The sequence below is a fragment of the Larus michahellis genome, chromosome 4, assembly GCF_964199755.1.
Source record: "Larus michahellis chromosome 4, bLarMic1.1, whole genome shotgun sequence".
In the NCBI taxonomy this organism is placed as follows: Eukaryota; Metazoa; Chordata; class Aves; order Charadriiformes; family Laridae; genus Larus; species Larus michahellis.
The window spans coordinates 54,783,801-54,809,900 of record NC_133899.1 but is presented as its reverse complement, the minus strand read 5'-3'; the positions used below and the strand labels follow the sequence as shown (position 1 = coordinate 54,809,900).

The window sequence follows — 26,100 nt, the reverse complement described above, 5'->3', positions numbered from 1 at the left end:
AATTGGATACATATGTACATGAGCGAAGGTACATCCATGTGTGCTCATAGACATGCACCTGTGTTGCTATTGAGTTGCTTGGAAACATAAAGAATTCGGGCGAGTAACAGAACATCTGTTTCTGAATGACAGATTCTTCTTCTATTCCTCTGTTGTTGATTTAATGAGGAATTTCTTACATATCTGTTACTTTGTTGAACTGTCACAGATCCAGCATCCTATTTGTGAATTATTTTATGATTGCATTAAAGAATTTTCAAAAATACGTATCAGAATTTACTCTTGTGGAGGCACCTCAAAAGAAGAACTCGTTTTTACTTTGAATATATTGCAGTTGCTGTATATAAATGAAATGAGTAGTGTGACTTTATGGAGCAAGCAGTGAGTGGTTTCCCAGGAGACTTGAATCCATCCTCTGCTTTGCCACTAGGTGCTGCATGATTTTGAGCAAGTTTTTTCTCTGTGCATCAATTTTTCCCTTTGTAAAGTAAGACTAGTGACACTCACCTCAGATATCTGTGGAGGGAAATGCAAATATATATGTTTGAACATTATACTAGTAGTGATTTCATTGGGGTCAGGGTTGAATCATCATAACACCATGTTGAAATTTGGACACAATAGCCAACTTTCTTATAGGGACATTAAAATATCTTTTTTGTTACTGGCAGCTGAAACAACAGAAGGCAGCTGTCCATGAAATAGACTATCTGCAAACCCAGGCAATGGATGTAGTCCAATAGTTTTCTCGTGGATTTGACATAAAAATAAACTTCCAGGTCTACAAGAGGAGTTTCACTGCAGCTGTCTGTCATTTATGTGTGTGAGAGGCAGGCAGACCAAAATGACCAGTGGTAAGGGCAAGAGAGTGTAGATGTAGCCAGAGAAATACAGGTAATGTAACGCTGAGAAAAGCTGAGAGGGGGAGCTCTGAGTAGAATGCTGACTGACAAAGGCCTTGGGATTAAGCAAATGCTGTCTTGCTACCTGGTTGCTACAAGGTAAGGCAAAGCAGAAGCACAATATCAGTAAACACACAGAATGAACAGAATGATCATGAACGCTGTCTTCAACAATTTCTGTCGGAACCAACACACAAGACTCTAATTTTGGTGGTCGATTCAAATAGAGTAACAGTAAGGTACTTGAATGTACGCAGAGGAGAGCAACAAAGCTGGTGAAGGGGCTGGAAGGAATGTCCTGTGAGGAGTGGCTGAGGACTTTGGGGTTGTCTAGTTTGGAGAAAAGGAGGCTGAGGGACGACCTCATTGCTCTCTACAGCTTCCTGAGGAGGAGGAGTAGAGAGGGAGGTGCGGAGCTCTTCTCCCTGATATACAGTGGTAGGTAAGTGGGAATGGTTCAAAGTTGCACCAGGGGAAGTTTAGATTGGACATCAGGAAGCATTTCTTTACCAAGAGGGTGATCAAACACTGGAAGAAGCTTCCTAAAGAGGTGGTTGATGCCCCAAGCCTGTTGGTGTTTAAGAGGCATTTGCTTAATAATTTGCTTTAACTTTTGGTCAGCCCTGAGGTGGTCAGACAGTTGGACTAGATGGTCGTTGTTGGTCCCTTCCAATTGAAATATTCTATTCTATTCTATTCTATTCTATTCTATTCTATTCTATTCTATTCTATTCTAATGGTTCTCGTAGACCTGTTATCTCAGGATATGAGAAACAAAGCTTGTAGGCAGAGATAATATTGAGCACATTAGCAAATACCTTTTACAAGAAAATAAAGGATTAGCTTTCAGTCACATAAACCTGTCTGCCCAAAACCTTGTCCACCTTTTTCAAGCTGTATCAGTTGTACATCACCTATAAACTTTGTCTCCATATCATTATTAATGGGGGAATAAAATCTAATTCAGTAGCATTTTATCAGGTTTAAAATAATTTATCCATTAGGGAATTTTCTCTCTTCTTTTGCAGGATAATCCCAGTGCATTTTATTTCAGTGAAGGACTGACAACTGTATTCACTAGTATTATATGCATTATTCAAAGACAAGTAGTTGAAGAGTCCTTTTCCACTTTCTTATTTTAGAGTTTGTTCTAAAGCTCATAGCTTATGCTGTTTGGTAGGCTTTTAAAGTTAAGCTAATCATTAATCTTCAAACATGACTAAAAGTACCATAGATCATCATCTGCAGAGTTGCAGCTGATATTTGAGTACAAATGTGATAAATCATTATACAGACTGAATGGGCATCCTTCCTGAAAGCAATTCTTCTCAATACGATAAGGTTATCTAGCTGAATATTCACAGCTTTTGAAATAAAACAGAAGGTATTAAGATATGGGTTGTCACTGATTAGACTTCATTTCTGGGAAATCAGCTTTTGACAGTTACAGATTTAAAATTAATAAATAGATATATTTAAATGTGATCATATGAACCCAGTTTGTCTGAAGACTCTCGACAGCGTGCCTCCTGTGCTTGGACAGCCAGAGTTGTTTGCACTCCGTACATGCTTTACACCGTGGTAGAGCCTATGATACCACTGATGCAACTTCCCGAAAGACCTCTGAGACAGGCAGAAGTTTAAACTTTGTTAGTAATGGTGCCTTTGTTGTCCCTGTAAAAATATAGATTTGTCTAAATTAGAAGTCTTGGAGACTTTCAGTTTGTTAAATCAATGATCTCTGACTTTTAATTTTCAGAATGGCTTCAGTGAAATGTATAAGGTAACTAGGTCAGTACTACCTGCTAAAATTACAAAAAGGAACAGAACCAGACTTTTAATGTAGCAGTCCAAGTTGCATTATCTTAGCCGTAGCGCTCTTCAGAAAATGCCAAACCTGTATAGTCATCCACAGAGTCTGTAACTACCGCACTTGTCCATATTTGCCTCCAAAGGCAGAGACGGAATCTAGAAATGTCAATATTCCATTGTTGTCTAGAAAAAAGGTATGTAATACACTTACAAAATATATGATTCCCCTGTGTTAGTTTCACGTAGAAAAAGATTTGCTCATGGTGGACATTTTTATAAAAATAATCTCATGAATACTCTTGAATCTTTGTTATTAATGTAATTTCTCCTAATCTCCTTTTACCCGATTCCATATTGCCCAAAAATTTTCAGTTAAAAGTACTATAGAACCTGTAATTTTCAAAATAATAAACACAACTTAAAAGGACCTAAAATGTAAAATGTTTGCAAAACTTCTATAACATTTGTCATGCTGACACTGAAGAACTGAATCCTAGATCATTCTTTGCTTCTGTTCTTAATTTCTAATGACATCGTTTGTTTTGGTTCAGCCTTTTCCATTTGTATTGTTTATCTTAACAGCTGCTGATGGCCCAGGAGATCGATTCATCATAGGGGAATCCCAGGCTGGTGAGCAGGTGAGCACAATTTATTTTCTCTTTTTTTTTCTTTTTAATGTTATTTTTTGTAAGATATTGCTTTGTATTTTTACAATCCTTGCTAGTGCTCCAAAACTCAATATTCTTGGAGGTGGCGTGAAGTAGGGCACAGCTGTACCTAGCCTCCTGCTATGTGCCTTGGGACATGATTTCAGAAAGTGAGGTCATGCAGTTACATAAGGAACTAACAAGGATATCCCAAAATATTTCGGAGTATTGCGCTGACATGTCCGATAGGAGTGCATACACTAATGTTCTGCCCTAGTACAATGTTAAGAGGACATAAGCTTTCTAGTGGCATTACAATTCATAAACAGAGAAAAGCAAGATTTAACCCCTTCTTGCTGACAGATTTTTAAAAGGGAGGTCAGCCTCATAACTCCTTCCACAAGTTGCTTGCGTATTTCACACTGAGACCTGCAAAACAAAGTGTAAGGATTTTGTATGAATCCTTTAAAGGTAGGTAATGATCACCACAGTCTTGAGGAAGCCTGGCAGCAGCCTAGTTTGCAGTATTGCTCCTGTTCTGTTTGTTAAATCAAAAGAGTGGTTTTTAGCAGATACGTGGATTGTGTTTAAGAGCAAGTTGGGGCAGCACCGATTCATGACCTGCTGTGCTGTATAAATATTCATGAATGGACAGTATTTGGGATTTTCTCTTAAACTCAAGAGTACATTTGATAAAGTTCCTGTGCTAATACTGGGGTGATAGGAAAAAAAAAAACAGTTGTATTCAGCCACTTTTTTTATTCTCTCAATTTAATTGTACCCGCTGTCGTCTTTTCAGGACAGCATGGGTTAATCCAAAATGTTTCTCCAGCTATTTCAAGTCCCAGTTTATGATTCTGTGTATTGTATATGAAATGGTGCAGAAATGGAATAAGTAGCAGTCAAAACAAAGGATTGATCAGTTTTAATGAAGATTTTACAGTCTAGCCATTTTGACTGCTAAACAAAAAAGTCTCAAATAAAATAGATGCATTTCAAAAGTTGTTCCGTGTTTTAGAAGTATTACCAGTTGCAGGATTGTTCCATTTTTTAAAAAATGGAGTTGAATTGCCTCTAAACATATAATAGACATTTAATTTGGCTAACCATGATAGATATAGAGAACTATGAAAGTAATTTTTGATGTAGTTCTCATCCATCATCATGAATTATACTTTGGTATAATAGACATCTCAATACTGATATTCACATGAACTTAGATTAATTATACAAAATAGATAAAATTACTTTAGATACTAAAAGAAGTAAACTAATGAATTTCAACTGCCTTGGATTTTTAGCCCTTCTGTCTTCATTTGCAAGCATTAGTCCAGAATCCAAAACTATTTCTACATCCCTTTTCATGGTTCCTATAAAATAGCAAGAACCAGCAGAGCAACCTGCTGAATTATCACTCCTATCATTATTCACCTGTCATCAATATTATTGTTTTGCTAGTTAAAAAATACCACAGCACAGTGATACTTAAAAACAGTACTGTTGAAGCTGTGTCTAATGGGGAGGACTGCCCACAGGTCTAAAGGCTTTCAGTGTCCTCATCGGTTCAGCAGGTTTGTACAAAGGATAAAAGGGCAAATGGGACCTTGCATCCCTCCTACAAAATACAAGAGCTCACGAATGTCTCTCTGCAGGGACAGTCTGTCCTCTCCGATTAATGGGAATGGGAAACCTCTCTGGCAAGGAAGAAAAATTGGGTAGGAGGAGGCACGCAGTGAGAGAGTAATTCTGGAAATACCAGCGGCGAGTTAGAAAAATGAGGCTGTTGACCTCTGAATAATTGGTCAAAGTTTTTTTCTCGAGCCAACACATCTTCAGGTTCATCTCCTTCCCAAGAAATTATTTATAGCCTTGGAAGGCTCCTCAGTCTCATTTCACCCTTCAGTCACTCTCAGCAGCAACATTCTGCTTTTCATGTTACAGACCAATTAACAGAATGATTCACAGCAGGGAGTTCAAAATAAGTTTAGATTTGGCTCCTCCTGTAGGGAAAAAGGTTACGTAAATGCTACATAGAGAGGAAGAAAATGGGACTGAGAATTGCGGAGAGGCCATACAGCCAAGTTGGACATTTCTATATCAATTTGTAAATTGTGTTTCCAGATGGTCATGCTTATGTTAACAACCGTTTTTTATTTTGTATTGAGGAAGACTTTCAGACACTAACTTGCTTTGGAGAGGTTAAGTCACATTTGAGAGTACTAGTCACGAGCCATCCACGTGGCCTCTGGGTGAAAAACTCAGCCATGGGGAGCAATGATTTTCTTCCTATAGACTTGCATAGCTGGAGCTTAGTGTTTCCTGGAAAACTTTCTAAAGACATTTCTAAGAGGCACTGTCACTAACCAGCTATAATATAGGACGGAAAACAGACATTTTTCACCTTTCCATTAACTTGGGCCTTTTTACAGAGAGGAGCATGGGTCGTTGTAAATCACACAGGAGAGGTGTAATCATGCACAAGAGAAAATACCTGTGATGGGGGCTGTGCTCAGTAGATTATTTCTGTTTTTCATTCAGTGACTAACATTAAATAGATTATCAGGGACGAAGGCAAAGGACAGAACGCAGTACTGCCCTTTTTCCAGATAAGTGAGAGATCTCAAAGGCCATTAAAAGAGCTTCTGTGAAATTGCCGTATATTAATATGCTTTCTGAGAAAGAATCATTTCTTTATCTTCGTAGTCTGTGGCACAGAAGAACACAGCCCTGGAGATTCACACACAAATCTGGTGGCTGACTTTTGTTCATAAAGTTAATCTGATCAAATTCTCAAAGGACAAAAAGGAAATTAAATATATGAGCAATCAATTCTAAAAGCAATCGTTATTGTATCATAAATTTGTTTAAATGTTTCACATCATTACACCTCAAAAAATTAACTCATCTAGTAATAAACTCCAAAAGCATGGATAGTTACAGTGCATTTTATCACCACGGGCACTGATTTCTGGCAGAGTCCTAGACATTTTGTATTCTTTGTGGTTCTTGAGGCCCAAAAAATGCATTTTAAATGGAAGAATTTTTCTATGCAATATATTTTTCTTCTAAAAACTGTCACTAAAGACATCCATCCTTTAGTGAGTTCAAAACAATATTACCTATTTGTAATGTGCCTACAGACTATATCTACAACAATATGCAAAAGAGCTCACATAATCCAACGCATAAGATTTGCCTTTTGCAATATTTGTTTTCATAAAAATCAAAGTAACACACTCGACAAGATTACTTTCACTTTTAAGCATCTTCAGTATAAATGGCAGCACCTTGGCTATTCATCCACAGATCCTTGCATAGTCTGTGGTGAGAAATAAAGACCATTTTGTGAAAAAAGAATTATTTTTATGTCATCTGGTTTAGATACCTACTTTAGGATAGCATGAATCTTGCCCTAAAACACACTAACCATGACATATGGCAGGTGTGATCTTTTTTTAAAAATTATTTTAGCATTTTATTTATGTTCTTCTCAAAGGAAGTTACATTTCCATTACCCTTAGAAAAGGATCAGGATTCAATCAACTCCAGGCTCAGTTGTTTCTTGGGATGCATAGGTCACTGGGATACGGCGATAAACCAGGTACAAACCATTTCCAGCCTCTCAATGGGGCTTCTGTCCCAATGAGCAACCTTTGAAATACACACATTTCAAAGTAATACTCACATTTCAGAGTTTGTGACAGTGCTGAAATAGAGTAGAAGAGTGGGCGAGGCAAACACAGATTTGTGCAGCTGAAACGTTGGCCATCAGTCTAGAATTTGCAGATTCTAACAGCCTCCTGTCAAAAGTCATGGAGTAAATGATGGCCGGGCAGGAGGACGCAATAGTGCTTGGGCAGTCCTGCTTGCAGGTCTGTGGGTCGCTATCAAATACATGCTAATCACAGCCTGAGAAGTCCTGGACATTTTCCGATGCTGCATATGGAATATAGAGTTAATTTGCACATGAATTATACATGTGACATATGGAATATGTTGGTCTGATCACAACTGTGTAGATCAGTGTGTAGCACACGCTCACTAACAGCCTAAATGAGTTGGCCTTTACTGAAGCGCTGCAGGGAGCAAGCACTCATATTCCAGCAATGACATCTCCATCATCATACCAGCTTCTTTTAGTTGCATTTTTTTAGAAAGATTTTTCTTTTAGTTATTTATTTCTTAAGTGTTTATGGTCAAATTACAATTTTGCTCTGGATTTCGAAAAATGTATATTAAAATAGGCTGCCTGGTGAGAAATTTTATTAAAAGCATTGTCATTTGTTTTATCATGTTGTTCTGGTATTTTTCTATTCTTTTATTGCTTTTGCTGAAACTTTGTAATGTACTGTGACTTTATGTAATTGTAGAATATTATCAGTTTTAGGCTTTGCTAAACTGACCCCCACAAAGATAGATAAACTACTCTTGAGATCTCTGTCAGTATGAGGAAATCCGCTTAAAAATTAAGCGTCTGGTTAATTTCTTTACTTACAAGCTGATGGTTTTACATCTATAGTGTGCTGTTAGAACTGAACAGAATAAAAATCCAACCAAACCAGAGCAAAGAAATTTCGACTCTGGGGACCAGAGTACCCTGCAAAAGTATTTATGTATGGAGAACTACTAGATTTTTGCCCATGTAAGTTTCTAGAAGGTCACTGTTATGTTTCTAAACCAGTTATTTTTCTGAGCCAACCAGAGTATCAGTGTATTGCTTTTCCTGAGAGATATTCTTGTGATAGAAATCTAAGGGGGAAAATCTGAAGCCACTTAATATGGGGCCATAAAAAAAAAGCCAGATCTGAAGCAATGACCTAATGCTCTTTGAATACATTTCATTTTATACTTGTTGATATCACTGGTAGTATATCAAGATTCATGCCACAAATAAGAATTTTTGTCTTTAAGATTACTTCCATAAAGTTGAAATGGTTTGAGATTTTTTGTTTTCCAGTAAATTAATTTTTGGGTTCTTTTATTTTTCAGCCCACTCAGACTGTGATGCCTGGTCAGGTAATGCGCGTTACAACCGGTGCTCCAATTCCATGTGGTGCTGATGCAGTGGTGCAAGTGGAAGATACAGAGCTCATCAGGGAATCAGATGATGTGAGTCACAAGTTAAAACTCATTTTTCTTTTGTGTGCAGCAGAAAATGGCTCATGATACGATCCTGTAAATATGAAAGGTAGTCCTACAGAAAAGCTTCTGTTATCTCAGAAGTTTGAGGATTTTCACATCAGTTCCTAGTGGCAATTCTACTCACTTTTTCAGGCTGTGATAATAGTACCACAGACCTTTGTGTCCTGACATTGATTTTTCATCATAGTTGTTGAATTCTGCCACCAAAGTATTTGGGAGCATGATTGAGTGAAAGGCAAATGCCTCCTGGAGATCCGTAACTACAGTCCAATTTGAGTGCCTAGGGTATTGACATTTTAAAATACAGAGTAGTGGCAATCAAGACATTCTATTTCCTTTTTTTTCTAGTGAGTTCACATTTAGCAGTAGAGCCATCTTCTTCATATTTCAGGATCATCCTGAAACTTGGCAAGATGAGGACTTTAAAAGTTCTCCTAAACTCACCAAGTAAGGAGGGGAAAAGTTTTCTTAAAATACATAGTGATCCTAGAATAATACATAGAAATATTACAGTGCAGCATTATTGCTGATGTAATTAAAGCTGAATATGATTTTCCGTGGGAAAGTGAACTGGTTTAGGTGTTGCAAAATCCATGGGATGACTTGGATTATGCTATGAAGATGGTTCTGTATTATCAGAGTTGGTCTCATTTCAGCAAAGGTGAATTTGGTGGATTCTGGAGAATATGCAATCAATGCATGTTTAGAATAAGGGTTTTTGTTATGTAACAGCTGAAGTAAGTGCCCCCCAAAATTTTTTAAACCACAACTAATGTTCTTCAATAGACCTCTGTGGTTCTTTAAAATTGGAAAATTACTGAATTTAAGACCTCTGAAAGCCAGGAAGTTGATAAGGTGCACATTCCCCCAGAACATAGTCTTAACTCCATTTAATTTGAACAGATTTTTCGGCATACCTATAAATCATATTAGTGCCCTACCTTACAGTTGCTGCAAAAAACCACAGGAAAAAATGTACTGTAGTATTAATTCTATACGCACAGTTGCCTTAACAAAGTAATATGTGTTTTTTGATGAAGCACAGGAGCTGTCTGTAGACAATTGTATCCCAAACAGTCCATCTTAGACTTCCTAAATATTGTTCTCTCTTCCTTTGTGTTCAGAGAATTCCTTCTGAATCATTACCTTCACTTAGCCAGCTGTGATTTCAGGACACCATCATCATGTTGGCCATCATCTGACAGATTTTAAGGCAAGAAGACACATCTCGTATTGACGCAACTTCCAAATTCAGTTTTGGAATAAAGTGTGTGCATGATTCTCTTGCTCCTCTGCTGCTGTTCTGACAAGCTATTCCACTTCCCCATAGCTGTGTGCTAGCATTGTGATTGCAGCTGAGGCGTAAGCAGATGAATTCTAGTGTTCAAAGCTGACGAAGACAGCAAAAACACAAACGCAGTCTCTTGATCCTTTCTCATGCCTTATTACTGTAAATACACAGGCTTTTACAACTCATGAAGTCAGCAAGCTGTCTAGGCCGACCTTCTTCCTAATAGAGAATTTATTGAGTCAGTCCTGCTTTGAGGTTCCAGATGTGTATGCATAGATTACATGTTCCCTTAAAATATACCATTGCCTTCGCTGTAGTTAATTGTTCCATTAGCCTTACTGAGCAAATTTTCTGTGGCTATTGCCCACCTCATCGTGACAGGACTACCACATTGCAGAGCAATGTACATAATAACCTGTTATTTTCTACTTCTTCTTTGGATGGCTGTCTTCCTGGATTCCACTTTTTCTGTGCATGTTCTCCTCTGCATGTGAGAACAGATTATTTGGCTATGTGCTGAAACTCTGAATTTTTTAGCGAATGGCCAGCCACCTTCAGCTTCCTTTTCCTGCCTATATGTGTGAGGTAGGACTCTTCAGTTTCTACTTCAGTCCTTGAATATGCTAATCCTGTACATAAATAATTAGTATAGTTTAATTAATATGTTCCTTTTCTCTCTCTTTTCATGCCTGGGTGGCTACATATTTCAATAATATTTCTCTTCTTAGTGTTAAGAACTCCTTCAGGGCTGGGATTTAAGCAAAATGAAATCTCTCACATCTGAAATATGTACTTCTGAAAAGACAGAGTACTTGTAAAGGGAGCTTCTTGACCTCTAGTTGTGGTAGCAGTACTTAAATATCATAGCAAGCATTCCCCAAATGACTGTAGTCGTCACAGGCCTGAAAGGAATTACATCTATCCAGCAGGAAGAAAAATTCTCATCAGCTGGCCAAATGCAGTCATTGGAAAACCGATCCTTGCAAAAGCATGTCTACACCCTTTTCATTTTGAGTTTTTATGTCACCTTGTAGGAAAAAGGAGGCCAATGTGATCAGCCAAAACAAGAGTTAGATCCTACAGCAAGACCGAGCGTCCATGTATCAGTATGGGTGCTGGCCGTTACAGCATCAGAGTAAACCACTCAGACATAGTTCAAAATACATTCATACACAGCAAGAAGAATGCTGCCTGATACACACCAAATGGAAGATGTTCTCAGCATAATGCCATACCTCCCTGCAAGCCCTACCCCTAGTCACCTTGAATTAGCTTGTATTCCTGAAGTGTTCTGGGATATCCATCGATTCCACAAATAACAATCTCTGCACATCACCATGTTGTCCACAGTCACACTTTCCACAGTGCTTTTCAAACCTGGGATTACCAAATTTCTCAAAAGCCTTTTTTTTTCCTGTTTCCCCCTAATCCAGGACTCCTAAATAGGACCTTTTCTATTACTCAGATGTATCACTGGCACTCCTCTTCGTTCCCTAGAAACTTCCCAGCTATCTCTAAATGTCATCAAAGATATGGAAAATTCAAATCTTCATGACTGGCCGACCATCCCCAGTGTGTCATAAAAATAAAATAATTCTTAGACTAACTGTTGCCCAAGATTTTCATCACAACCCTAAGGTGTCTTTTACAGCTTCAGGTGGGGATAAGGGAGATAAAAGGACGTCCTGGGCACCAGCACAGACATTTTGGACACTAGCAGCCAAAAATAGTCTCTCCTTTTATATAAGAGGAGCAGATATAAGAGGAGCAGATATAAAAGAAACAGAATTTGCATTAACAGCATATTTTGAAAATACTGTGATAAAGTAAGAAATTAGGTTTTTCCGGGTTGATGTTTTTGTTCTTCATGTCCTGCTTTTCAGGGGTTTAAATGTATCCATCTTCGCAGTAGGTAAACAGAATCACAATCTGTGACAACATGTTCATTAACTTTAACTTTGGGGCCTTTGGTGTAGAGCACTTAATTTGAACTCAGAAAATGAAGTCCATATCGCCTTTAAGAAAAGAGACAAGTCACAGTGTCCTATAGAGCACTATCATTCCTGTAAAAATACCAAATGACAATGACGTGCCTTGTTTGTCTTGTAATATTAGTGTCCGATTTATAACTTTGAGGTACTTGAAGTATGAAGTACTATATGATAATGTAAAAACAAAATCTGATCCAGTCTAAGTGTAGATTTAATGGTACTGACAGGCTGGCACTATCTCAAAGCTGAGTGTATATATCATCAACCCACTTGCAGGGCCTATAAATTAAATATTAACAATATAGGTCATGTTCCATTTATTGGCATTGAATGAATCACCAAACCATTGAAATTCTGAAGAAGTAAACACAAGTATTAAAATAAGCATAGGACTTTTCAGGCCGCTGTCGCTCACAGTAAATAAACATGACGGATAAGCCTATTTCTGACTTGTACAAAGCTCCCGATTAGGAGTTTCCACTACCAGAATCACCATGAAAATTCTGAAACAGTTAGGGCATACAGCTTCTTCCCACCTTTCTGTGGATGTAGTGGCATGTTGTCTGTCAGACTAATGCTCTTTTTGAAATGCCATCTTTGAAATTGTTTGAGCAGATCAAGTTGTCTGAGAGCAGTAGAAAAAATCCACTTGGTATACCAGATCAACAGACAAACACAGGACATAGCACAGGACAGATATATAAACACAGGGATCACAAAAAAAGGAAGGTAAAGCTATGTATTCAGTCCTCGTCCTTCCCTGGTGAGAGCTCATCAAAAACAGAATTTCTTATAAAGCTGTTCAGTTTTAGCACACATTGCATTACAGTCTTGACACACAGATCAGGAGAACAATGATGCCGCTTAAACCCTAAGGTCTCAGTGTAATGAATACTGTAAGCTGTGTAGGCTTCTGAGAAATTAAAACTGATTAATCTTTTTTGAATAACCCAGCTGACGATATTTAATCTCCTTGTTTTTGTAGGGTACTGAAGAACTAGAGGTTCGAATCCTGGTACAGGCTCGACCAGGCCAAGATATCAGGTCTGTAAACAGCCTACTTTATAAACAGTAAAATATCTCTGAAAAAACTCTGTAATAGAAGAACTGGTGATTTTTAGTCATTGTTTGACCATAAGTAGTACTGCCATTTTGACAATCGGACTAATGAACATCCCTGCACACTGCTTACCCGAAGCAGGACCAATCAAGGAAAGATACTTTAAATCTCATTCTGTTTTTCTTTCGTTTTTCTCCTGTGCTATGATTTTCAGACCTATAGGACATGACATTAAAAGAGGTGAATGTGTGCTGGCTAAAGGAACCCACATGGGTCCGTCTGAGATTGGCCTCTTAGCAACTGTTGGAGTAACCGAAGTAGAAGTTAACAAGTTTCCAGTGGTTGCAGTCATGTCAACAGGGAATGAGGTAAGAAAAGTATGTTTAGAATCAAGGTCTGAATTACTGTATCTTCTTCAGGACAGGTATAGTGTTTTGGATAGTGACTTCAACCCTATTCCCAAGCAGATTCACTTTTTGAGCTGCAACTCACGCTGACATGAGGTATTTTTGTGCGTGATCAACCCGTAATCAGCTGCTTGTGTTTTCTCCCTCGAGGGCTCTCTCACAAGTCTCACACACTGTCTTTGCCAAAATTTTGGTAATGTATCCAACCATGTGCCAGCTGCTTTCCTCCTGCCAGCCAGGGAGGACATGTGGGGTAGACAGGGTTGTAATTCATACTGCTAGGCATGACCGGAAGAGTAACTTCTTTTGAGCAGCAGTCCTCTGAAGCTTTAGTGCAAATGGCAGATGACCTGTCTTTGAAAACTGAGTAGTACTACCAAATGCCTTGCTGTAGTATCGTGCCTTAGTATTTTTTGTATTAGTTGCACAAGTCCAGACAATCTCCTGTTGGCAGAACTCCAGACCAGCTTCCTGATTGCTTTGTCTTAAGTACATCAGAAAAAGCAGGTTCAAGATTAATTTAATTTACTGATTTCACAGATGTTGTGGGTTGACCCTGGACAGCAACTAGGCACCCACACAGCTCTCACTCATTCCCTCCTGCAGCAGGACAGAGAGAAAATAGAAGAGTAAAAGCAAAAGAACTTATGGGTTGAGATAAAAGTCAGTGTGAAGCTTAAAGACAGAATGAAGTTTGACCTGTAATTTTGACTGTCCTTTAAGACAAACTTTCTGAAGTCCAGACACAAACATAAACCCAATAGCTGTATTCTCGTACAGTTTGAATATGTAGAATTTTGAAAGATTTTGAAAATTCGTAATATGTTGAATTTTGTCATCTATCGGTGTCCTTACAACTTCCGCAACCCCAGTGAAGGTTACTCAGACTGCTGGCTGAGGCTAGCCTTGCTGGGACAGAATCTTCCCAGATTTCATAACATAGACAGGGTCTGTCAAGCAGGAAACATCCTGCTACCTGAAGAACAGATCTAAAGAGCTGCAAAGATTGCAGGTGTTGATTTTCTGAATAGTGTCTTCCATATGACTGAATGTTCTTGGGTGTCATTAAAGGGCCCTTTACTGATCTGGGCACTCTCTTTTGTATCGTGTGTTAAAAAAAGATCCTGCACAGTGGGTTTCTGAGTCATCCTGTACAAATCTTCACAGAAATAGAGCTGCTAGCCAAAGCATCAAAATTTAGCCGTGATCCACTTTCGGTTATTCTTACCTTACTACTTAACCCTATTGCTGTAATTTTGACAGATACATTATCATCATCCTTGTCATTACTATTAGTAGTATTATTTACCTCCTGTCAATAATGTGTTGTCCTTCTGTGTCCTACAAAAGAATTCCATATATATGTAAAATATATGTTTACATATGTATGTACTGTAGTTTAACTTCCAAAATATGTAACATGTGTAAGGCAATTGCCATGATACTATCCTGAGAGAAAGGTTTTCATCCAAAACACTAATCGATACAAGAACCAAGCTTTAAGCTTCTGTCTATTATTCCAATACAGATTGTTGTATTTAAAAAACATCTTTATTGGTAAGTAACAATGAACTTCAAAATTTCTTTTAATACCTTTAAATCTGGTTAGCAACATCAATGAAGTTCCTTTAAAACCTTAAGTAAAATCACACACTTAAAGTTTGTGTTTTGGTTTCTAATGTTTGAGATTAGAAGCCAGGTACTCATAAGGAGAAAGAAGGTTTTGCAGATATCAACCAATAGAAACAAACTAAGCAACATGGAAGATTGGACTAAACAAGCACATTACATATTTTATTAAATTAAATTTACTAGCTCACTTTACACATGTATTTTATGATGTTGTCTGAGAATATCCTGTCCAATCTGAAGAATAAAATTTGCACTTGTGTAAAGGCACAGTATTCCAAGGAGACTGAGAGTGTTTCTTGTTTTTATAGCTACTGAATCCTGAAGATGACCTCTTGCCAGGAAAGATTCGGGACAGTAACCGTTCGACTCTCCTAGCTACAATCCAAGAACATGGCTATCCAACAATCAACTTGGGAATTGTGGGAGATAAGTAAGTACCACGTGTTAGTAAAGATGTCACTTCATATTCATGCGGTGCACTTTATGGCATCCGTGGAAAAAAGAAATACCAGAGAAAATGCCACTCATTGCAAGTGTCACAGTGTTGTGACAGGGCATATCTTGGAGAAGATATTTTACCCTTCTCATTAGAAAAATAAATAAGTCTATTCTATTATTAAGAGGAATAATATGATAAATTTTTTACTGAATGGCATTTGTCTTATTTTGCCTTCTGTTTGTTGAAACATCTGTTACTGCTGCAAATTGAATTTATTGCTGCAGTATCATCACAGGCACTATATTTAATACACGTAAGAGGAGACAATTCTACAGCAACTATACTTTTTTCTGATCCAATAAAGGGAGAAGGAAAGGTTCTCTCAGAGTTTCTTTTCCATCCAAAGTTAATTTAGAATATAGAATTTTGTCAGATTCTAAGTAACAGTCTTTTGGGGAAGGCCTCACTGCTGGATATTGCTCAACATTTCCAGAAATATGTCAAAGAATTTTAAAGAATCAATTTTTTTTTCCTTTACTGGTCTCTTTACTTTGATTGCCACAGAGTAGTACCCTGTGATCAGTCTTCCAGTTCATCTGACAGTGATTGCATCTTGTTTCTCGGTGGTGGTGAAGTCACATCGCCTGTTGAGAGCTCTAGGATAAGTGATTGAAGGGTTCAGTCTTTTGTCCTCTGCAAGATGGTGCAGTGCCTGTCATCCAGGCTTGCGTTTCTCAGCATAACGTGTTTCCTCAGCCTATTGGGCCCCAAAGGCTTTGAACAGGCTTTCTTGTTTGTCATTCTGGGTATCAAGCCAACTGACGGACTTGGTTTGATAGGGAGTTGTTCAGGTTCACCTCCACCTGGTTGAGAAAAAGGGTATTCCTTGTGGGTAAGTGAAAGTGAGGCCAGATCAAAAAGAAAAAAAAAAAAAAAGAAATAGTGAATTTTAGCACCCACATTTCGCATTGATTGATGACAAAATTCCCAAGCAGGGAGACAAGGTTACTGCTAGGGAATAGTTCATTTCAAAATCCACCTTCCCTGGTGCAGGCTTCAATACAAAACATCACTAGCTTGACAGGAAGTATACGAATGGGCCAACCACTGTGTGCTTTTACAATATGTGAACCAACCTGAGTGGTAGCTCCGGGAAATGCAGTTGTATTTAAAGTATTCGTACAGGGAATGTGACACACAGCAACCACAGTGGTTGGTGTGATCTTAGGGAAAGCAAACCCTTCTGGATACTCTCTCTGCATCCAGGCATCCTTTTTCCTTCTCTGGCCTGGCAAAACTCCATTGGTGTTCCAAATAGCAATAAATATCAAAAACCTCCTGCCCATGAATGCTGCCAATTTCAGGTGGAGATTTCATGCAAACAGAGTCTAAACTCATCAGACTGTTCTTTCCAGGAATGGTATCTAAATGTCCTGGATCTCTAGAGTGTTTTCTATATTATAAGGACCTTTTTTAGACTTTGTAACACAGATAGCGAAGTTCTCAAATAAAACTATTATATCCAGAGATGAGGTCCTAGATTTACGTATCTGAGAAAAAAGAAAACATCCACAAAAAGGCTGTCAGCTCCTGAGAGCCATCTCTACATAAAATGGTTTCACAGGGTTTTTCTCCAACAAAATATTGGAGGTGGAACTTTTTCCACCTCCATGACCAAAAGTTACTGCTACTGTCATCATCATTACTGCCAACATCAACTTACATACTATCATTAAGAGTGGGTTAATCCAATGGAAAAGATGCTTTCCATGAACGTCTTTCTGGTAGCCTCTCTGGCAAAATAACAGTGTAAAGCTTGTCTGTTCTTCATGGCCTTGTCCTAACCAAATGAGTATAGGTAAAGTCAACACCATCAAAGGTCAACTTAAGGTCATTGGGCAAAACTATTGCTACATACTCCGTTGCCTTTAGGAAATTTTTCTTTGATCTCCTAAGCATGGAGTGTCTGTGAAGATAATTAATCTCAAAAGCTCTCAGTAACAAATAGGAAACAATTTTAGAATCATAGAATCATTTAGTCTGGAAAAGACCTTTAAGATCATCAAGTCTAACTGTAAACCTAACACTGCCAAGTCCGCCACTAAACCATGTCCCTGAGCACCACATCTACACGTTTTTTAAATACCTCCAGAGACAGTGTCTCAGCCACTTCCCTGGGCAGCCTGTTCCAATGCTTGACAACCCCTTTAGGTGAAGAAATTTTTCCTAATATCCAGTCTAAACCTCCCCTGGGTCAACTTGAGGCCATTTCCTCTTGTCCTATCACTTGTTACTTGGGAGAAGAGACCAACCCCCGCCTCGCTACAACCTCCTCTCAGGTAGTTGTGGAAAGCGATAAGGTCTCCCCTCAGCCTCCTTTTCTCTTGACTAAACAACCCCAGCTCCCTCAGCCGCTCCTCATGAGACTTGTGCTCTGGACCCTTCACTGTTACTGCCCTTCTCTGGACATGCTCCAGCAGCTCAGTGTCTTTCCTGTAGCGAGATTTAAGGCCTAAGCGAATTTTATTACTTTTCTACATTTTACTTTTCTATATTTTTTACAAACATGTTTTGTGACCCTTTTTTACTTGTTGGATGCTAGCTGAAAACCAGGCAGCACACATATATATATCAGTTAAAGGTAGACAAGTGTCTGCAGCTTTGCTTTCAGGTAGGAAAGGCTGATACTTTTGAATCCTCGCTATTAAAATGTTCACTGTATCTTGAGATAGTATTACCTTGGCAAAGGTAATAAGAGTTCTTTTTAAACTTTTGGTTTCATTCTTGGGGAGTCATTTCTGCAGAGCTAGTTACTTTAGCTCATAGAATAGAAATAATGAGCCTCCAATTGTAGAGTGATTTTGTACTTTGCAGTAAGTTTTGAAAGAATAATTCAGTACTGTTGACTTAGCCAAGAATCTTCCCCACCTGATACCAAGATTCTGTCTTAGCAAGTCTTCTGCCGTTCTTCTCACACTCACGTGCCCGACCCATATATTTAGAACAAAATGCATCTGCAGTTCTGTTTCAGTCAAAGAGAAAATCTGATTACGTAAAATAGTTTGATAATAAGTACGGTATTATTTCATTATGTAATAAAGCTACTAAAAGAATGTTGCCATACAGATATTTCAGTATATATCTTTCGAACTAACATGACTGATTTGATGGAATACCATGTCACTTGAACAAATGCAAGAGACTTACCAGAGAGATCTTACAAAGGGTATAACTTTGATGTTTTAGTTAGCATGTTTATAGAAAACATGAACCACCCTTCAGTGTCTGTTATATGGTTTACTAGAGTTAAACCATAGATTATGTGTGTTTGTGTGTGCTCATGTATATGTGCAGTTTATTTTGTGTGTATAATGTGTACCTAGACAGTGAAAAAGGGAAAGATTTGATATGCCTGCAATACCTACAGATGTAATAAAAATACTGGCAAATAATACTTTTCAGAAGAGAGAATTACAAACTTGTAATTTTTTCTTTGAAGGTATCCTTGTAATGTATTTCTCCCTTCCCATATTTCACATTTGGGGTTTATATTCTTTTTTTCTTTTTCTATTTCTTTTTGTTTATACATTTTACGTTGAGTAAATTTTTGCTCCGTTTTACTGGGAGTGTCACTTGCTGTATACCATAAGCACTGAATGGAGTTTGAGAGAGCAGCTAATAAGGAGCACAGCTGAGTATTACTATTGCTGCAGCGGGTCAAGTTTTTTTAACAAGCATGGAAATTCTGTCAGTCATATATACAGAGCTAATATTCAAGCATGAAAAATGTTTTTGAGTAGTATTTGCAAAGACAAACTTAGAGGTAAGTATTCCTATATTTCCTTTCAGCATATGAATCACTCAGAGGTGTTTAGGTAAGAAAATAGCTTGTCCAGCTGCTTCAAAGCCCAGAACTGTGATACACGTAAACACATTCCAACAGAGAATGGGGAAGCACGTGGAATGTCTGTGGGTGTCTGCAGAGCAGTAGTAGGCACTTTAAAAATGCCTTTGCATATTAATCAAATGTGAAGTTACATTTTGAACTGGCCACTCAAGTCTCACTTAGCCTATATTTGTATTTTCAATTGAAACCAAGATTTTATTTCTTTTTGGAGCGTTTTAACAATTTCTGAGATTGTCATTGTTTGTTTGCATCTTCATAAATTGTATATATGACTCAATATTCAAATGAAAAACAGCAAGTCCAAAACACATAGATAAAATCTACAGTTGAAATCCTAGAAGCAAGCAATAGGAGAAAAGAACAAATCTGGAAAACGCGATACAGCTGAAGTTATGTCTGGCTAGAAGCCAAGATTTTCTCTCTTTGTTTTCTTAGCGTGTAAAAACCGAGCTGTTTCTGGGTGGAAATGGAAGATATCCCATTTCCAGAACTACTTCAAACACAAGAAACAAGTGCAAAACTAAAAAAAAAAAAAGGAAGAACCCTTCCAATGTTGTTCTTACTGTTGTGTCTTCCATCTTTGTCTGAATCACAGAATCACTTGCTAAAAAACTGCAAAAACGAGTGGCCAGTTAACACTGGTATTCCAATGTACTTTTGTGTGTTGTCTCATACAATAAGACCAAGCTAAAAAGGCTTCTAATTTCATTTCCTTTGCTTACAATCTATGAAATTATTTGGTGCTTTGGAAACCAATGATAAAAACAAGAGTTACATCTCTGATCTTATCTGTGGAACTCTATTAACTTAATTATCAGGATATTTTTGTGTCTGATTTTCATTTGTGTTGTTCTTTGTATTCACTGTTTATTTAAGGCTGTAAAGTTTATCCCTAGGAAAATCTGCTGTAGCATGGGCCTCTGTTTTAGAAAGCTATCTTCCATTTTGAGTTTTCCTTCTATGAGAGACTCCCTTGCTAAAGAATTTTGATCACATATGTAATTAATTTAATGTCCTGTTTTTACCTTTGTTTATGTGAGTGTGTTTTCCCCGTCTCTGCATTATTTCCCCTATTTTCTAATTCCCTTATCATTTTTCTCAGACGTGTATAACATTAGCTGCTTCCAGTTGCATTTTCACTTATGAGCCTGTGATTTCATAATGGAGAGAGAAAGAATCTCTCTCTACTTAGGAGAACAATTTAGGAAATTCACCTTATCTGCTCAGTTGCTTTAAAAATTTATCTGAATGGTTATAAAATCAGCAGCATATGAGAGCTTTTCTACATCAAAAGTGATCAGTTTCTCATTTATATACTTCACTTTTATGACATATTGTTTGATATATAGCTCTTAAGTGACAGGTAAACCCATTAGAAATCACCCTTGCTATTGAGAGCGCACTACTGTATGATATATCCTTAAAGTAAAGGCTTTGAAAGAGTCCCTTCATATCTTGGAAGGGATACTAAGATCTTTTTCAAGGTTTTAGCTTGCTTGAATTTTGCTTGCCATCCAAAAAGAGGTTTAAATCTTCTGTACTTGTGTGAGTTGCAAGTAATTATCAGTGTTATAATTCAGATGGAACATCTGGAGTGGAGGGAAACTGGTCTAACTCTAAAATTTCTCATGCAATACTAACTTGACGTATGTCATCATATGAGTTAGAATATGAGTTATAGGCAGAATTTGGCCACAGAATCCTTGCCTCTCCCTGCACCAGTTTAATGTCTGACTTGTCTACAATCAAATACACTGTGGACAGAATTAGCAGCAGTAGTAGTATCATTTAACAACTGACTGCAAGAAAAGGCTTGTTAGAGAAAAGGCCTTACATCAAATAGTTTTTGCTAAAGTGACTTCAGTTCTGGATCTGCTCAAAGAATGATGGTGTTAAAGTGTGATCATAGTCTAATGAATCCAGGGACACTGGGTAACGGTTTGAAGGTGATTCAGATATGGAGGTCCTCTCTTTCATTGCGCCCTGTCAAGAAGAATATTCTCCTTTCAAGCAGAAATGTTTAATGTATGTCACAACTCTTGATAATCATTAGGGTAAACTTCAGATAAGTTGTCATATGTGACAAGTCATCTCATCTAATGCACATATTCAGAAAACACATAGAAACATCTGAGCCAAAACAGAGGTGAAAGAAAGAACTTGTGAAGCAGGGCAGTGCAAGTCCCAGGGGATCATCTCTACCAGTAGGAAACTACATAGTGTGACAGGTAATAAAATTTCATGCTGTAGAGGTGACAGGTGCAAAGCTAATGCACAACAGTGTGTCATTCTCGTAATTATTCCTCAACGCAAGCATGGACTTCTTCCTGAATTAGCATTTATAGAATCACAGCCCAGTAGTAGAGCAGGACACTTAACAGCAAATAATAAAGAGGACAGAATATTATGAAATTCCTCCTATATTTGAAAACAGAGTAATTGTTGGAGAGAAATGAAAACTGTGGTCTATTATTGAGGCATATGTTAACATTTAAAAAAAAATACTTGGAGACGGAGTTCTGTTTACAAGAGAACTTCAGCCTCCAGGAGCCAAAATACTAATTTAAATGACTTTCAACCTCCTTAATATCTAGATTATATATAGGAATTGGGTTCCCAAGTCACTGAGAAATTTTTGAGGATTGAAATTTTACTGTTAATACCGTAGAAGACAATAATTAAAACTAATAAAGGCAGTAGATACAGAAAGATCAAAGAAAGGGTGAATGATGAAGATGAGCCACTGTGTTAACAATATGAATCATTTAGAAAACTGGTTATTAGTATATTATTACTACAGCCAAGTATGAATTGACATATATAGGACTAAAGAATGTAAGTAAAATTTACAGGATGGAGGATTGTATCTTGAGAAGTAAAGATTTAGGAGAAGATTTGAGAATCATAGCTAGTAATCTGCTAAATACAAGTTCTAGCATATTTATAAAGAGCTAAATCTCCTGTAAAATTAGAAGGTTATTTTTGACCTTACCTTTGTATTCCCAGGACAAGAAAACAACAGTATATTGTATAGAATTCAGAGGAGAACCATTAAATTTTTTAAGTGGTTGAAAGGTGGACCATATACTCCAACTGTATCAGAACTCATGCTGTTTAGTTCAACAAAGATATTCTTACAAGATGACTTGATTACATTCCAACAATATTGAGCCACCTGGATAATAAACTTTGAATAAAGTTTCTATTTCAGCAGCAATGGCTAGATATTAAAGTTAGACTAATTCCAACTGTAAATAAAGCACAATTTGAACAGTGAAAGTAATTGTCGTTAGAAAATTATATCAAATGCTTTGATAGATACTCATTTGAAAGCAAGATTGGATATTTATTTAAATTTGATCTACAGTTCAAACAGAAGCAAGTTCAGGGAAGTTCCCAGACTGTATTAAATACCAAATCAGACAAATTAACAAAATATTTTTCCTGGTCACAAATAATCTCTTAACTCTTACTTCAGAGGAATTATACTAATGGACAATGTGTAGTAGAAGCACAAACTCAGAAGACCATTACCAGCAGAGATAACACAGCAACAGTGACCTATAAAGACAGAATGCCAGTCAGAGCTCTGGCTAATTTAATATGTGATGCTCAAATGAATTTTAAACTTTCTGGAAATTTCAACAAGATGCTTTTGATTTCCTTACCTTTGTGTAATTCATTGTGTCATTTAGAAACGTCTGTAGTTTCAGTCTGCCTTCTTGGAGAACATTGTGAGAATGAGACTACTCTTAGAGTTTAGAACCTTGCTGGAGAAAGTTCTTGATTTTTGAGACTGCTGTCCGTAAGGTTGATGAGTAAACCAGAAGCTGGGGTCACTTATGAAATCTGAAAGTCTTTTGTATGTCACTTCCTGACACAATGACCCTATTTTGAAAAACAAAGACTGACTTTGTTCTCTGGCAACAAATAGAAGAACAAACGAGGGACTGAAGCCATTTTAGGAAAACTGTCAGAAAGAAATGGACATCTAAACTTATAACCTGAATAGTTATAGCATTTTTCCATGACTTTCAAACAACATTAGTATGCATCTCATCTGACAGACCCTTTCTGTGAGGACCTATGAGGAGAAACCAGGCATGGATTTACAGGGTCATAAAGAGGATTTTAGATTTCATGTTAGCAGTGTCCGTGTGCATGCGTAACAGTATAATAATAGTGCAGCCACACTTCACCCAGTCTTCTCACATTCCTCAGTCAGACAGGATCCGTGTGTGCCCAGAAGTGATCTTTGAAATGACAGACTGCAGCTGCTATGTGCAAGATCAGCTGAGCCTGGGCTGGGGACCTGGGAGGAAGGTTGACTTTGTTACTGTTAACAATCCAGCCAGCTGAAAAGAAGAAATGGCTTAAGGGTTACGCAGTGATGATTCATGATCTGGTCCATTTCAATCTTGAACATCTTATTTTAGTTTTTTTAAGAGAGACATTTGTAACTCTTTGTGTCAAATGAAGATTTTTTTTACATTTTACATTTAATTTTCGTACATTTAAGAGTATAAAAACATAGATGTCGACTTATTTCATATTTCTGTTACAAAGGACGCTATCTAAAAGTTACTTCTTCCCAGTGAAACTGACTTGGAAGAAGTACATGTAAAAGGAAATTCTGTCTTCATGAAATAGGAATTCATAGCAAAGCATTAATTGTTTTAAATAAGGTCCTGATAGCAGTAACATTCTCAGTTTTGGTCATTTTTTCTAATCCTGCCTCTTGGAGCAGGGTAGCTGGGTATGAAGCTTCTCATGAATGAAGTGGCATCTTTATTGACTATGGAGATATAAAATTAGGATAAATACAGACGTTTCCCCCTTGTAGTCAAGAAGGTGACATTTAGTACGCCCTGAGACCCATTTCCCAAATAAGAAGCTAGAAAGTATGAGTAAAAATGTTTCAGTGGGGCCCATCTCCAAATATTTTCCCATTATCTGTGGTCCTCCTTCCAGAATGTCAAGGTGTTTAACACGTCATTTTGCTTTGTCTGGAAGTCAAGACTAAAGTTTCTTCATAGACTCTGCAAGGAAAGATGAACTACGCGTTGTTGGCATGCCCAGTCCTAAGCCTAAATCCTTCCATAACTTCACTCTTCATCCTTATGAGAAGCCTGTCCAAACTATAACAGAAGGGTGTTCCCGTGCACTCCCTTTCTTTCCCGTTGGCTGGCCCTGCAGAGAAGAAGCATTTCCCATGATGATTTTGAATATTCAGAGCCACCAAGGGGGACACAGCTGGGCACAGAGCATCCCTTTCACCCCAGGAGCCTCTCTCCTTCCCTGGCTCTTTATTATACCCCTTCTGCTTCCTTTGCCCTCAGGAAGCCAGATGTTTTTAAAGAAGAAGGGACACAGAGCTTCCAGAACACTGCGGAGACAGGCCTACCAGATTGGTGAGCACTGTTTTTAAAACACTTGGGACGTTGAGGCACATGCATGCTCACAGGCAGGCTCGACTAGGTGTCTGTCAGTGCAGAGCTTGGAGCACGGATTCTACCGATGCTTGCCATACAGAAGCAAATGGTGTTTTATTCTGTCCATTAAATAACACTGCCTTGTCAGTTAAGTTCTTATGCACCAGTGCACTGTAGACGTACATGGCTCCACAACGTTGATAAAATTAAAATTCTGTTAATATGAAGAATGTTTACATTACTCATCAGTAGCGGCAAGCATCTTTATCCTTCAAGGCTTTTCCCTTCTAAAGATAAAACAAATTAGGAAGAAACCTGCTTGAAGGTAGTATCAGAGTACAACTCCAGGGAAGTCATTGTTATGACTTTACAGTCATACCTGCATACTTGTATTTCCATTACTGTGCTGATCATCTCTAAAGCAGGCCAACTGGAATGTTCATGACACCTCTTAAACTATCCACCATGCTTTTTTTCCGAAATACATGTACAATTACATACTAGGTCTTATTTAGGGGGATGGCTTAATAATACGGATTAATTTACAGAACTTATCTCCTATTACAGACAGGCCCAATGGGCAGGAGTGAGAACAGAGGGAGAGTAAATCACCTATCATTTTCTCCATTAACAAACAGAAAAATTCATTTCTACGGTTTGATTCTTGTAATAATTAGAAATAGACAGAAAAGTAATGAAAAACCTGTAGAAGGCTAGTACCTGAAACTTTAGTCATGTGAGGTTCCTCACTGAGGTTAATGGGACAATTTTTCTAACAAAAGGTTGGAGGATTGAGTTATAGCTTAATGTTCACTTCGTATACTGGAAAAACAAGTTTCTGTACTCATTACTGAATCAATCTGCCATATCCTTAGCCTTCAAAAGACTTGTTCTTTTTTAGCAATTAGTTGTTCATGCTGAAGCCAGGTTGTCATTAATCTAGGTTTTCCTCATTAAATTGACTAAAGAGATCAACCCACTAGAATGTTATGCTATACTCTACATATCCCAAAAAGCTTAACTACAATTAGCTTACAAGAACCTGCAGTCTTTAAAACGTTTTAGATTAATGTGAAGAACACAATATAGACTGTCCAATTTATCAGAAATGGCTTAGAAGGTGGAATTAACTTGGTGATCAGCAAGTGATCAACTTGGAATAACTCATACAAGTCAGTTCACATGTCATTTCTAACAGCCTAAACCTAGACGACACATTAAATGAGCCTTTGGGCTCTTCTAAGCAGTGCTGGGGCAAGCATCAACAAAAACCAGCCCCTAGCAGGAGAAAATGCAACGGGTATTTTCTTACATTAAAAACATCTTTGTGCTTAAAGGAATAGAGTCCAGTATTGTAGAGACAAATGAAGTTCTAGTTCCTTCCATTGACTAACAGCTGTCAAAAAATTGACTTGGTGGTCCCAAACAACGTAAGTTT

The 26,100-nt window shown here is 37.7% G+C and overlaps 1 protein-coding gene across 41 annotated transcripts in view; it reads left to right on the top strand.

Annotated features, from left to right (window-relative positions):
* The window catches only part of GPHN (gephyrin), a 300,307-nt gene that overhangs the window by 255,508 nt on the left and 18,699 nt on the right, over window positions 1-26,100 (top strand). For 22 of the 41 annotated variants that reach the window (XM_074584948.1, XM_074584951.1, XM_074584947.1 and 19 more), the window contains 5 exons: window positions 3,297-3,352; window positions 8,351-8,470; window positions 12,771-12,829; window positions 13,060-13,213; window positions 15,193-15,314. In XM_074584948.1, the coding sequence (XP_074441049.1) occupies window positions 3,297-3,352; window positions 8,351-8,470; window positions 12,771-12,829; window positions 13,060-13,213; window positions 15,193-15,314 (511 nt within the window). Of the gene's footprint in view, window positions 1-3,296; window positions 3,353-8,350; window positions 8,471-12,770; window positions 12,830-13,059; window positions 13,214-15,192; window positions 15,315-24,569; window positions 24,642-26,100 lie in introns of all 41 variants that reach the window. The other 19 variants (XM_074584946.1, XM_074584935.1, XM_074584925.1 and 16 more) reach the window with 1 other exon arrangement.